The sequence below is a fragment of the Penaeus vannamei genome, chromosome 41 (assembly GCF_042767895.1).
Source record: "Penaeus vannamei isolate JL-2024 chromosome 41, ASM4276789v1, whole genome shotgun sequence".
NCBI lineage: Eukaryota > Metazoa > Arthropoda > Malacostraca > Decapoda > Penaeidae > Penaeus > Penaeus vannamei.
Window position 1 is genome coordinate 10,066,039 of NC_091589.1, and position 15,252 is coordinate 10,081,290.

The window sequence follows — 15,252 nt, forward strand, 5'->3', positions numbered from 1 at the left end:
CTTTTTATTTTTTTCTCATTTTATTGGTTTGTCTGTTTATTTATACGTTTGTTTGATACTTATTATGTATCTATTCACTTACTGATCTATTTTTTTACTTATTTATTTCTTCCTTTCTTCCTTTCATTATTCATGTATTCTTCTATTCATTTTTATTTGTTTATTAGTTATTACCGTTATTATAAGAAGAATCAATAAAGACCCTAATAAAAATAATCATAAATAATAATGACAAGAAGAATCAATAACGACCCTAATAAAAATAACCATAAACAATAATAATAAGAAGAAATAACGAAACACATGAAAGTAATAACAACATAGATATAAAAGATATAAATAGATATAAAAGAAATAAATATAATGATAATAATAATAATAATAATAATAATAAATAACCATAAACAATAATAATAAGAAAAAATAACGAAACTATTAAAAGTAACAACAACATAGATATAAAAGATATAAATAGATATAAAAGAAATAAATATAATAATAATAATAATAATAATAAATAACCATAAACAACAATAATAAGAAAAAATAACGAAACTAATAACCGTAACAACAACATAGATACAAAAGATATAAATAGATATAAAAGAAATAAATATATCTTTTTTATCTTTATCCTTATCTTGCCAGGAGGAGGAGTCCGCCTGCGTGTCCTTAAGAGCCAACCAGCGGAGGAGCGAATATTCTCTGGGCGCCATTAATAGGGAGAACAGGCAGTATGCGGACAGGATTAGCGAACTCGAGTGCAGGTTGAGGTAGGTCAGAGGTTGAAGGAGGGAGGAGGGTTGGGGGAGGGAGGAGGGAGGGTTGAAGGAGGGAGGGAGGGAGGGTGGAAGGAGGGAAGGAGGGAGGGTGGAGGTCAGAGTCGGGGGGAGGGTTGGGGGAGGGAGGGAGGGAGGGTTGAAGGAGGAAGGGAGGGAGGGAGGGAGGGTGGAGGGCGAGTTCGAAGGGAAGGTTGAGGGAGGTCAGAGGTCAAAGTCGGGGGGAGGGTTGAAGGAGGTCAGAGTCAGAGGGAGGGAAGTCATAGTCAGAGGTAGGGTTGAGGGATGGAGGAGGGAGGGTGGAGGGCGAATTCGAAGGTTGAGGGAGGGAGGAGGGAGGAGTCAGAGGTAGGGTTGAAGGAGGTCAGAGGTCAGAGTCAAGATCTTGGATGAGGGAGGTCAGATGCCACAGTCGAGTGCAGGTTAAGGTAGGTCAGAAGTCAGATTCGAAGGGAAGGTTAAGGGAGGGTGGAGGGCGAATTCGAAGGTTGAGGGAGGGAGGAGGTCAGAGTTGAAGGTGAGTCGGAAGGTAGGATTGGGGGAGGGTGGAGGGTGAATTCGAAGGGAAGGTTGAGGGAGGGAGGAGTCGAGTGCAGGTTAAGGTAGGTCAGAGGTCAAACTCGAAGGCGAGGTTGAGGTAGGTCAGAGGTCAGTCGAGTGTAGGTTAAGGTAGGTCAGAAGTCAGACTCGAAGGGAAAGTTAAGGTAGGTCAGAGGTCAAATTCGGAGGTAGGGTGGGGGGAGGGTGGAGGGCGAGTTCGAAGAGAAGGTTGAGGGAGGGAGGAGTCGAGTGCAGGTTAAGGTAGGTCAGAGGTGAGACTCGAAGGCGAGGTTGAGGTAGGTCAGAGGTCAGTCGAGTGCAGGTTAAGGTAGGTCAGAGGTGAGACTCGAAGGCGAGGTTGAGGTAGGTCAGAGGTCAGTCGAGTGTAGGTTAAGGTAGGTCAGAGGTGAGACTCGAAGGCGAGGTTGAGGTAGGTCAGAGGTCAGTCGAGTGTAGGTTAAGGTAGGTCAGAGGTCAGAGTCGAGGGCTTGGTGGTGGGAGGGTGGAGGTCGAATTCGAAGGTTGAGGGAGGGAGGAGGAGGTCAGACTCGAATGCAAGGTTAAGGGAGGGAGATGTGTTGCTGTTAAAGTAATTTGTGAGGGTCGTAGCCTGACAAGTTTGAGAACCCTTGGATTTGAGGACTGAGGACTGATTTGATTTTCTCTTTCCTCTCCCCCTCTCTGAATACTTCCTTCCCTCTCTCCCACCCTCTCCTTTTCTCTCTCTTTCTTACTCTCCCTCTTACCCTCTCGCTTTCCCCCTCTCTTTCGCCCTCTCCTTTTCTCTCTTATTCTCCCTCTAACCTTCTCCCTCTCCCCCCCCTCCTTTTCTATCTCTCTTACTCTTTCTCTTACCTTCTCCCTTTCACCCTCTCTCTCTCTCTCTCTCTCTCACCCTCCATTCTTTTTCACTTCCTCCGTCACCCTCCATCCTTCTCTCGCCCTTCCTTCTTTCCTTTTCATCTCCTCCCTCCTCTCTATCTCTCACCCTCCATCCTCCTCCATTCCTTCCCTCCTTCTCTCTCCTTCTTCTTCCTTCCCTCCCATCCCTCCCTCCTCCCCCCTCTCATTCATTCCCTCCTTTTCCTTCCCCCTCCCCCTTTCCCTCTCCCATCTCTCCCTCCTTTTTTCCGAACCCTCCCATCCCTCCCTCTCCTCCCTCCCCCCCCTCCCCCCCCCCCACTGCACCACGCCCGCCCACTTCTCCCCGCCCACCCACTACTCCACGCCCACCCACTGCACCACGCCCACCCACTGCACCACGCCCACCCACTGCACCACGCCCACCCACTGCACCACGCCCACCCACTGCACCCCGCCCGCCCACTTCTCCCCGCCCACCCACTACTCCACGCCCACCCCTTGCAGAACACACCTTGAAGAACGGGAAGCGGCGGAACAGCGGAGTGAACACGCCCACAAGAGGTTGGTGGAGCTGATTCGGGTCGTGACCTCGTCTCTCAGCCTGGGTGACCTTGACCCGAAGGATGCGCAGGAGAAGTTGTCGTCGAGGTTGGCTGAGCTCGTGCAGGTGAGGGGGAGAGAGAGAGAGAGGAATAAAGGAAGGAAGAGAAAGGAAAAATGTGTGTCTGTGGGCATGTGTCTGTGTTTAGTGTGTTTCTCTTCCTCCTGTGTGGATGTGTTCGTTTGTGTGTGTGTGTGTGTGTATGTGTTTGTGTGGGTATATGTGTGTGTGTGTTTGTGTGTGAACGTGTTTGTTTGTGTGGATATGTTTGTTTGTGTGTGTATGTGTATGTGTGTATTTCTGTGTGTGGATGTGGATGTTTGTTTGTGTGTGTGTGTGTATTTGTGTGTTAGTGTGTGCGTGTGTGGATGTGTGGATATGTTTGAGTGTGTATACATGTATGTGTGTGTGTGTGTGTGTGTGCGATTGTGTGTATGTTAGTTTTTTTCTTGTTGTTGTTGTTAGTGATTATAATCAATATTTTTCGTTTTATTTGTATCCATGTTTCTTTTTCTTCCTCTCTGTGCGACAGTTTTCTGAACGGTGGTAATTTTATATTAATAATTTCTTCCTCTTTATTCAGAGCTGATTAGCAACCATTCGCACAGAAAAGGAAAAAAATATCAATCAACCTTTAAGTATATATTATCAATTAACGTATTTTTCCGATAACTTAATTAATTCAAGGATCATTGTAATTCCCATAAACTTCCTTCCCTAAATACTATATTCTTCACAAATTTACAAGTGTTCTTCCCACAAACGTATTCACAGTGGATTTTTGTTCCCTCATATAATTTGTAATTTTGTTCATTTTCCACATTTCAACCTCCATAACCACAATAATTTTTATTCCCATAAACTCAGTCACTCTTCTCTCACGGTTCATTAATCCATATCTTTCCACACTTAATAACTTTACTTTTCTCACACCTTATAAATCACTATTTTCGCAGTCAATAACTCTCCTGCACGTCATTAATCCCTAATTTAACACTATTTTTTAACACACTTCGTTAATCCCTATTTGAACACAACTTATTTGACACTTCATTAATGCGTTAAAACTCTACTTTTAACGTACTTCATTCATCTCCATTGTAACACTATACTTTTATAACAAAATCAATCATTCACATTCTACTTTTCTAAGACATTTCACCAATCCCTATTTCAACACACTTTTTAACACTGCACTAATTCCTGTATTCACACACTTAACAACTCTGCTTCTCCTACACCCCATCAATCCCTTTTCCCACTCACTCTCCCCTTCCTCCCTCCACTAGAATAGACTCCTTCCTCCCTCCACCAGGATGGACTCCCCGCTCCTTCACTCCCTTTCCCCACTCACTCCCCACTCCTTCACTGCCCCTTTTCCCACTCACTCTCCCCTTCCTCCCTCCACTAGAATAGACTCCTTCCTCCCTCCACCAGGATGGACTCCACACTCCTTTACTCCCCCTTTTCCCACTCACTCCCCACTTCCTCCCTCCACCAGGACGTACTCCACACTCCTTCACTCCCTTTCCCCACTCACTCCCCACTTCCTTCCTCCACCAGGAATGCGCGAGACTTCGAAGCCAAGCGCTGCAGCTGGACGAGTCGCTTCAGCTGGCCGAGGGCGAAGCGGGCTCGGCGAGACAGACCGTTTCGCGACTCGTAAACGAACTGGACGACGAGAAGAGGACGGTCGAGGAGCAGAAACTCGCCCTTACGGAATTCAGGAAGGTAAGAGGGGGTTGTTTAGTCTTTTGTTGTCTCTCGGCGGTCGATACGGTCGGTAATCCCGTCACGATGGGAAGGAAGAGGATGTGTTAATTAATGGATTTTTATGAATGGGTTTTATCAGTTATTCAGGTCTGATTTTCACAAGGCTTTCAGATATATATATATATATATATATATATATATATATATATATATATATATATATATATATATATGTGTGTGTGTGTGTGTGTGTGTGTGTGTGTGTGTGTGTGTGTGTGTGTGTGTGTGTGCGTGTGTGTATAAATAAGTATATATACATATTTGCATATGTATATATCTAAATGTATATATATATATATATATATATATATATATATATATATATATATATATATATATATATATATATATATATATATATATATTTATATATATATATATATATATATATATATATATATATATATATATATATATATATATATATATAATGGGGTAATTGTCTAAAGTCAAATACGCTGCTTTTAACAACAGACAATCCTGTACAAAACCTCACATAAATGAACAAACTAGTGCAAATAATTCCCAAACCAAAAACACACCGAAGACCGCAATAAAGACGAAAATCCCTCCACAAAACCAGGAGAACGACGACCTGAGGACCCGACTGCGAGCCCTGGAGGAGGAGGTGAAGAGCGTGCGGGAGAGACTCCACAACACCAACAAGTCCTACAACGCGACCCTGGAGGAACTGCACGCCGCCGAGAAGCAACTGCAGCAGGCTAAGGGTGAGGGGGAGCTGCTGGGAAGGGTGGGGTTGGGGCGGGTGGTGTTTGGTTGCGTTTGTGTTTAAGGGTGTGTGTTTTAGGGTGTGTGTTATGCTTGTGTGTGTGTGTGTGTTTTGTGTGTTTTTGGTTGTGTGTGTATTTTAGGGTGTGTTTTTTGCTTGTGTGTGTTATGCGTGTGTGTGTGTTTTGTGTGTTTTTGGTTGTGTGTGTATTTTAGGGTGTGTTTTTTGCTTGTGTGTGTTATGCGTGTGTGTGTGTTTTGTGTGTTTTTGGTTGTGTGTGTATTTTAGGGTGTGTTTTTTGCTTGTGTGTGTTATGCGTGTGTGTGTGTGTGTTTACTCGTTTTTTTGTGTGTTTTTTGCTTGTGTTTGTGTGTTTATTTTGTTTGAGTGATTTTGCTTGTATGTGATTTTTTAGAATGTGTTTTTGCTTGTTTGTGTTATGCTTGTGTGTTTTTAATGCATGTTTTTGTTTGTGTGCGTTTTTTGCTTGTGCGTGTGGTTTTAGTGGGTGTGTTTTCGTATATCAAGTTGATGTTCTTGTTTTTTGTCTTTCCTCGAAATTATATATTTTTCAGTATGTATTTTTTTTTTTTTTTTTTTTTTTGTATCAATTTGTTGTTTTCTGATGTATTGTTATCCCTTATCTACTCCCTTTCATTCCCTTTTTCCCCACCCCTTTCCCTCTCTTCTTTGCATCCTTTATCCCATCCTTTGCTCTTTACGTCTCACCCCCCCATCCTTCTTCTCTCCTCCTTTCCCTCATCTTCCACTTCCCTCATCCTCCTACCCCTTTTCCACCACCTTCCCCTCATCCCGCCCTCCTTCCTTCCTCCCCACCATCCCTTCCCCTCATCCTCTTACCCCTTTTCCACCCCTTCCTCTCATTCCTTCCTTCCTCCTCCCCCTTCCCCTCATCCCCTTACCCCTTTTCTTCCCCCTTCCCCTCATCCCACCCTCCTTATCCTCCCTCCCCCTCACCCCCTTCCCCTCATCCTCTCACCCCTTCTCCACCCTCCTCTCCCCTCCTGCAGACGAATCCGTGGTATCCGACCACCGCCGTCAGCAGAGCGAGGTCGAGAGCCGTGGTTTCCTGACGACGGTGGCCGCCCTTTTGTCGACCCCCGAGCAGCGCGTGGCTCCCGACGTCCAGGCCATCAATGACAGGATTCAGGGGCTCGTGGCAGCCAATAGGGAGGCGGCGGAGGTGAGGGGCTACGGGAATAATTCAAATTAATAAGTTCGTAACCTACGGAGGCAGTGGAAGTTTATAGTTAAAGTAAATAAGTGCGTAACCTACGGAGGTAGTGGAGATAAATTATTGAAGTAAATAAGTTCGCAGTCCACGAAGGCAGCGGAGGTGTATAATTAAAGTAAATAAGTGCGGAACCCACTGAGGCGGCGGTAGTGAGGGACTGTGTGAATAATTGAAATAAATAAGTACGTAACCTGTGGAGGCAGCGGAGATGAATTATTAAAGTAAATAAGTTAACCCACGCAGGCGGCGGAGGTGAGGGCTACGTGAATAATAAAAAAATGTCAGTAGCCCACGGAGGCGGAGGTGAGGGCTATGTGAATAATTAATATATATGAGATAAATGAGTACGTAACCCACGGAGGCGGCAGAAGTGAGGGGCTACGTGAGTAATAAAAGTTCCCTAACGTAATACGAGCTGCGTACTTAATGAATTTTGTTACGTATCAATTTGGTTCGCATTAACTTTTTTCTACGTTTAGGTTTGTCATATTATCAACATCTCAACAACGATTTTTGTGCCAATTGTCTTATTGCCATTGACTTCATTCCAATCTAACCCATATTTATCTCCCTTTCCGTGTCATAATTGACTTAATTCCAACTCACCTACTTTTTTCTTTCATACCTCGTATCCCACTACCCAAACCACGCCCACGCCGCCCACAGCACATCGAGCGCCTAACCTCGCAAGTGACGAGTCTGGGCGAGCAGTCGAGGCGCCAATCCGAACTCTACGAGACGGCAGTGAAGCGCGGGCGGCAGTGCGAGGCAGAGGTGCACGCGCTCACCACCAGAGGGAGGCAGCTGGAGGCCGATGCGCAGACGGCGGAGGCTGCGAGGGAGCACGTGGTCATCGAGAAAGAGAAGGTTGTATGATAAGTGGGGTGGAGGCGGGGGGAGGTTGAGGGTGGAGGCAGGGCAAGGGGGAGGTTAGGTGGAGGCAGGGAGGTTGAGGGTGGGCAAGGGAGAGGTTAGGTTGAGGGTGGGCAAGGGGGAGGTTAGGTTAAGGGTGGGCAAGGGGGAGGTTAGATGGAGGCAGGGAGGTTGAGGGTGGGCAAGGGGGAGGTTAGGTGGAGGCAGGGAGGTTGAGGGTGGGCAAGGGGGAGGTTAGGTGGAGGCAGGAGGATGGGCAAGGGGGTGGAGGTAGGGTAAGGGGGAGATTGGGGGTGGAGGTAGGGCAAGGGGGAGTTTAAGGTGGAGGCAGGAGGGAGGTTGAGGGTGGGCAAGTGGATGGAGGTAGGGTAAAGGGGAGGTTAGGTGGAGGCGGGAGGAAAGTTGAGGATGAGCATTGGGAAGGTTAGGGTGGGGGTTGAGGAAGAAGGTAAGGTAAGGGGGGCCAGGAGTGAGGTTGGGTGGGGTGGAGGTAGGGTTGAGGGAGGTTAAGGGCATTGGGGAAGTTGGGGATGAGGGAGGGGCAGGGTAGTGAGGTTGGGGCAGGTGAAGGTTAGATTAGGTGGAGGAGGAATGTAGGCGGGGTAGGGATTGAGGGAGGAATGTAGGTTAAGGTAGGAAAAGGAGAATGAGGCATTGGGGATTTTGGGAGTGAGGTTGGGGTGGAGGCGGAAGGGGGGTTGAGGGCACTGGAGAGGTTGGGGTAAAGCGATTTAAGGAGTTTGGGGCAAAGGGAATTGGGGAGTGGAGGGTAAAATTGATAAAATATTTAAGTAAAGGAGGTTGATGAAATATTCACCTAACTCTTGCTAAACCCCATGCCCAAACAGTATAGCCATAACATGAAAACCGAAGTAACCTCCAAACTAAAAAAGAAAAATAAAGAAAAAAGAAATACCAATATCATCAAGCTCATTTGACCTCGGTTAACCTCAACTCCCTTTGCCACTCTGACCCTATCTTTAGAGTACCAATATCATTAACCCAATAAAAAAAATCAATACGAATAAAATTATATATAAAACCAACACCATCCATATCAGCTACACCTACTCTCATTTAACCTCCCCTGACCTCGACTGACCTATTTCCAGACCGAGCGGCTCTTGAACCGTGTCGTCGAGGCTCTGGGGCTGACGGAGATGGGTCAAGAGGTCACCAATGACGTCGAGATGATCATTTGCCGATGTCAACAGCTGGCCAAGCTTGAAGGAGAGAAGATAGTGGACAAAGTACGGAGAGATTTCGGTTAAGTTGGATTTTAAGGGATGGACTTCCATTTTAAGTCGTTTGGTTGACTTTGAATTTGGTGAAAATCTTAAAAAATAGCATTTTTCTTGTTGATTTCGTTTTTTTTTTTCTTGGAGTTTGGGATACGTCTTTTTCCTAATGTTTTTCTTTGTTGCAGGCATATAAATTACAAAAAAACACAAATAGTATTATTTCTTGTGTCGTTTTTTTAAAACAAATTTGGGGATATGCCTTCTTTCTTATATTTGTTTTCTTTGTTACATACACAAATGACAAAAACTACACTTTTTATGTTAATCTCTGTATACTATTTTCTCATTACTGAATATATATGTTGATATACATACTCCTTTATATTTTCTTTCGATCAAAGATTTTGCATCGACATAAAGTTTCGTAATTATAAATAAAGAGAAACATTTGATTCACTCTAACGTGTATGATGGCACAACCCAATAAAGTATTGTATATGTAAATGCAAAACCATTATATATTGAAATTTAAATGCCCAGAGAGAGAATGAAATCAGTGACCACATAACCTAACAGTGACTGTTGAACCACAAAGCTGATGTACATTCTGACTAGACAGTATGTGGTCAAGTGGTTTGGCTCTGTACTCTGTGGGTGGTCCTCTGAGAGAGTGATTTCTTTGTCTGTGAGGGTTACCTTTCACCCAAATAACTACCTCCTCCTCACGATCATATTGTGTATGATGGAGTAATGAAGTAGCGCCTTTTGTATTGAAATGTAAAGTACCCTTCTTGGTACAAGCTAGAAGACACTCCAGCAGATACCTTTTATGCGGCTGTGTTCTCTCTAAGTGTAACCTGGAGAAAATGAATTCGAGTCTTTATCCAGGAGGGTAATTATTTTTCTTTTAAATGGCTTTTAGTGTAGTATTAATCGTTTTGGGTTGTTGAAACAGCAGAGGTATGACCCTAACCAGAGAAGGTTAACTTTCACCCAAACAGCTTTTAGTGCAGTGCTGATCATTCTGGGTCCTATCTGAAGTGGCAGAGGTTCGAGTCCTTATCAGGGAGAATTATTACCTTTCACCAACTCAACTTTTAAGTGTAGTATTGATCATTCAGCGTCAGAAGCTAGAGTATGTGTCAGAGAAAGTACGTATTCAACTTTTCCCCATTCCACTTTGCAGACGACCACCGTGTACCAGCTGCAACGGAAGGTTAAGAGTCTCCGGGAGGCAGTTGACCGGAAGGACCTCCACGTGGATATGCTGCGTCGGAAGCTCGCCCTGACGGAGGACGCTGCGAGGGCCTCGAGACACCTGGAGGAGGAGAGAGATGAACTGATTGCCAAGTGGGTTTCTCTGATTTGCCTTTTGTTTTTTTGTTTTTTGTTTTTTTGGGGGGGGGTTGTAATTTGGTTTGGCTTCGATTTTTATAGGACTGTTTTTTTCACAATTTCAGTTTCTCCTGGTTTCTTTCTCTCTCTGGTGTTCTCTTTTCCTTTTTATATTATTTTGCTGGACCTTTTTCCTTTCTTCCCTTTTTCTCCTCAACTTTCTTTTCTTTCCTCTTTCACTCCTCTCCTCTCCATTGTAGTTAACCCATACTATTTTAACTTCGATAATAGTAACTAGAATTAGTAACAAAAAGAAGCCAAAGTGAGAACCCAAAGTAATAACATCGTAAACTAAATAGATGATTAAACAAATAAGGATAGAAAACAGAAAGCGACTCAAGAACGCTAATTCGCACAACACAGGTACAAGCGCCAATGCCGGATGGTCGAGCGACTCAATTCCGAACTGGGCGAAACCCGACTCCAGCTTCGAGACCTTCAGGCGCAACTTGCTGACGCTGCGGAGGAAAAGGTGGGCGCGCGCACACACACACACACACACACACACACACACACACACACACACACACACACACACACACACACACACACACACACGTATATATACATATTCTTTCCTTTTTTTTCTTTTGAAGATCACTGATATTACATTTCTGTAGAGTGAGATAATTATGCATAAAAACATGAAACATTTAAATTCAGATTAAATAACCTAGCAATGCATTTTAAATGGAAATGCATACATTAATTCGAAAAATATATTTTTCTCTCTCTAGGGTCGCTCGACGCAACAGCAGAAGAAAGTGGAAGAATTAACGGCGAAGATTAACGAATTGGACGCAATACGATCACGACAACAAAAGAAAATAACGCAAATGAAGGAACAGGTGAGAGACAGACAGAGACAGAAAGGAAAATATATAGAGGTAACATATGCATTGTCAACAAGACTGTCGCAGAACGGTTAGACTCCTGTTACATCGGCTTTTCCTCAAGGACAGTTGTTTGTAAAGTCTTTTATAAGTCTATATAAACTTCTATAGACCTCGGGTTCTTGTTTCCGCCCGCTGGAGTGTCAGGTTCATCCAGTCGTGACGAAGGGGTTAAGTACGCAGGATGTGAGAGATTTAGGTACTGAGAGTGGGTTAAATGAATTCGGAAGTGGAAGGCGTGTAAAACAGCTGATCATGTACACTCAGGAGGACTTGCTCAGACAGGAAGCCACAGCCTTTGCACCGGACATGTATGTTGCACCACCACCTTGTCATATTGGATATTTGTTATCTATGTTAGGCTGAATTTATTTTTTGAAACTTTATTCATTCAGTTATTTCTTTAATTCATCCGGTATTTCGTTTAATTTCTTCGTAAGCACCTCCTTTCTTAACTTTCCACACATATTAGCGTCTTTCTATCCCCCTTTTATCTTTTCCTTCATTCTACCCCTCCCACTTTTTCCCCGCACAGATCAAAGCCCATGGAGAACACATGCTTGAAGAACGCCGTGTGAACGAAAACAGTCTCGAAGGCATAACACAAGAACTCGCCGTCACCAAGCAAGCAGTGAGAGACCTAACACGCAGAGAGAAGCAGGTACGGAAGGCAGGGCGTAAGCAGGTTTGGATAGGGCTTGTAGGTTAGCAGGTTGGGGTCTTACAGGTAGTTGGGTTAGGGTAAGGTAATCAGTGGAATATTAGGATATGTTGTCAGTGAAGAAAATCTTTGGGTATGGTGGCAGCATGGGATATTCTTCCATTTTTTGAAATTTCAGCCTACGGTATCATGTTCTTACTTACTGTACTTACTTCCACACATGGTAAACTAGTTTCAGGAAAACCGGCATATACTTTTTTTCTTTTTTCGGAATTTCAGCTTTTTGATATCCTTATTTCCTTCGTCTAAGGATATATATTATATTAAGGCTTCAGGAATTCCATCGTGAATCACTTCTCACTTTAGGAATTTTAGTCTTCCTCCTCAATAGCTTCAGGAATTCTTTTATGAATCACATCTCATTTTAGGAATTTAATGCTTCAGGAATTCTATCAATAAAGTACATCTCACTTTAGGAGTTTGAGTCTTCTACACAATTTCAGAAATCCCATAACATATCACTGTTCACTATAAGTTTAATGTTTCAGGAATTCCGTTATAAATCACATCCCATTTTAGGAATTTCATGTTTCAGGAATTCCATAATAAATCACATCCCACTTTGGGAATTGAATTCTTCCTCCACCACAGCTTCAGGAAACCCACTATCATAAAATACATCTCACTTTAGAAATTGAATTCTTTCTCCTCATCAGCTTCAGGAATATCATCGGAAATCATATCTCTCTTTAGTAATAAAATACTTGAGGAATTCCATTAATAAATCTCATTAGGAATTTAATTCTTCCTTTTTCACAGCTTCAGGAATTTTATCATAAATCACATCACACGTTCAGAATTTCATGCCTTAGGAATTCCACCGAAAATCACATCCCATTTTAGGAATATTTTCCTCGACCACAGCTCCAAGAATTTCGTCGGGCTGTGGTGAGTTTACTTGGTCTAGACGGAGATCCTGGAGCCGAGGGAGATTACGAGGCCATCTGTCGGCTGGAGCGTGTCGTCGGCGCCCATCGGGAACTCAACGATCTGTCACGGCGAATCGATGAGATGACGGCGCCTTCGAGACCCAACAGGTGATATGAGGTTTTTCTTTCTTGGTTACTTTTTCATTATTTTTTTTGCTTCTCTGTCCTTTCTCTCTCTTACTCTTCTTTTTTTTCTTTCTTTTCTCCTGTTTCTCTCTCTATTTCTCGTTACCTGTATTCCTTTGGTTGACTAGCTAGATAGACCACATTTAGTCTCATGAAAATACTTCACCAAATTTGATGAGCATTGTAAAGCTGTTGAAAATTTCATCCCACCGCTGCCACCAAATATGATTGATGTGATATCTGAGAAGCAGAGTTTGCACTTTTAGTTGAAAAAAGACAATATTTATGGCAGCATCTGTAGAGAGGAAAGTGAAATCATAGAAAGATACTGCATTTTAGTAGCAAGAGGCTGCAGACAATTGGTAGTAGACGGTAAATAGTAAGGCTAATTGAAACACGTTTACACACTGACTCAAGCTCTCTAATTCATTTTTCTATTTTCTCTTTCTAATCCAGTTTCTCTTTTTTTATCACATTTTCCTTTAACTACTGTCTGCAATGGGATGGACACAACTCATCAAGTTCACCATTCTATTTGCAACTACTCTATTTACACATGCACACGTCTCTTTATTAATATTCCCTTCCCTTTTTTCTTGCAATGAGTATTAGTTCTAGCCAAAGAAACTTAAGGAAGCCTCAGTGGATATTAGACGCAAAGCACCCTTTTTCTCCCTTCTCTCAGTCGAAACTCATCCCTCAATGGTATTACTTCTGGCTGCCCGAACAGCGCCCGGACACTCGCCAGTCGCTCACCGCCCCTCAGGTCGCCCACACGCCCCTCCTCAGCCGCTCCCCCCTACAGGCTGGATTCGCCACCGAGGTAAGGATGCGTAGAGGGAGAGAGAAGGATCACCCGCGCAGGCTACCGGCGTTCGACCCGCGTTAAGAATTACGGCCTGACCCAATGAATATTCGTATATACAGACACGCATATACTCAGAAATGAGGGCGTATCTGGCTCTCTATCAAATAAGTATATATTTATAAATCTATCTATACGGTAGATGCGCATGTCTAGATGGATAGATATGCATTTATTTCTGTGTATATGCGTGTCTGTAAAATTGATGTCCAATGGGTCGGTCCTCGCACAATTTTAACAAGCCGGCCGTTAGATCTTATGAATAAGTATAGGAGTACAATAGCGGGCGCCCTGGTGGACATGAAGAGACGTCATTTTCTGTTTGTCTTTCTGTGTGTCTTTGTCTTTCCTTCTTGGTGTGTGTGTGTGTGTGTGTCTATAAATATATATATATATATATATATATATATATATATATATATATATATATATATATATATATATATATATAATATATGCAAGCTGGTTAACCGCATCCTATGTGAACACCTGCTTTCTGTGTATTCTAATGTCCCATCCGACGTATTTAGAAAATTAAGCATAAGTAAGCATTAGTTTGCATCTTTACCATTCTCTTATAAGCCAATATATCCGGGTTATTAAACCTGTAGTCGACAAGATATTTAAATACAGTAGATATTATTTTCAAGTAGCAACTCAGACAAACGTTTCCTTTGCTTTGACTCTTAAAAAAAACGTTTTGGAACATATGAACCCTGTCCCTTTCAGCGGCTCGCCCACCTCCCGCATGGACCAAGGCTTTCTCGACATGTCTGAGGAACTCCGCGCCCTTGCTGACGACGCCCACAACCACCGCCCACAAGCCAGACACTCGAGACGCCCGCCCTCCGCCCACGCCCGGACCCCGAGCCCGACGAAACGCCCGTCCACCGATGAGGATGAATATAGCTGAGGCGTTAGAGGATCTAAGAGAAGAAGGAAGAAAAGAGAGGGAAGAAGGAAGAGAGAGAGAGAGACTTTTGACTTTGACACGTTTATTGAGACAAAAAAAATACATCTCAAAGGGATGAGGTAACTTGGGGGGGGGGGGGATCAGTGATAGATGTTTAAACGTTTCAGGACGTTTATGCACGTAGTACAACGCCGGATATGTACACTCATGCACAGAAGACATACATACACGAACGTCTCTGCATTTGTGTGTGTGTTTGTGTGTTATGTGTTGTCCGTGCGTATGCCTGACGATACACAGGAAACTACAAACATCTAGACTACTCCACATGTCACATTTTTTCATCCTTTTTTTCTTTTGCATCCATATTTCTCTTTTACTCACAGGATGTTGCGTTCGAGTTCATACACAGAAATAGATATACACACTACTACACATACACATATTCCATGTATACAGACACAGACAGTTAAAAAAAAGTAAATAGATTATTGTAGAATTTTAAAAGGTAGTAAAGGAAGGATCTAAAAATACAAAATATATAGCAGGATATATATTAACCTTTGGGTCTCCCTAATTATATTTATTCCCTTAACGAGAATATGGTCAAATACGTTTAATAATGAAGTACCTAATTCATACTCGATAAAATATACTATAGACATGTTTTTAAATTTCTTTAAAATCTGGGGAGGATTTTTTTCATAGATACAAGGAGGGGCGTATAGAGGAAAGACAGATTCCTGTAGGAGGC

General features: G+C 43.2%; 1 protein-coding gene across 1 annotated transcript in view; it reads left to right on the forward strand.

Annotated features, from left to right (window-relative positions):
- Positions 1-15,195, forward strand: part of LOC113809462 (coiled-coil domain-containing protein 170) — a 16,718-nt gene extending 1,523 nt beyond the window's left edge. Inside the window, exons 3-16 of the mRNA XM_070118065.1 lie at positions 649-773; positions 2,688-2,850; positions 4,348-4,515; positions 5,141-5,285; positions 6,319-6,491; positions 7,209-7,409; positions 8,528-8,665; positions 9,843-10,006; positions 10,415-10,523; positions 10,789-10,899; positions 11,480-11,605; positions 12,530-12,702; positions 13,406-13,543; positions 14,315-15,195. Of these exons, the coding sequence (XP_069974166.1) occupies positions 649-773; positions 2,688-2,850; positions 4,348-4,515; positions 5,141-5,285; positions 6,319-6,491; positions 7,209-7,409; positions 8,528-8,665; positions 9,843-10,006; positions 10,415-10,523; positions 10,789-10,899; positions 11,480-11,605; positions 12,530-12,702; positions 13,406-13,543; positions 14,315-14,498 (2,118 nt within the window). The 3' untranslated portion in view covers positions 14,499-15,195. The remainder of the gene's footprint in view (positions 1-648; positions 774-2,687; positions 2,851-4,347; positions 4,516-5,140; positions 5,286-6,318; positions 6,492-7,208; positions 7,410-8,527; positions 8,666-9,842; positions 10,007-10,414; positions 10,524-10,788; positions 10,900-11,479; positions 11,606-12,529; positions 12,703-13,405; positions 13,544-14,314) is intronic.
- The last annotated feature ends 57 nt before the right edge of the window (positions 15,196-15,252 follow it).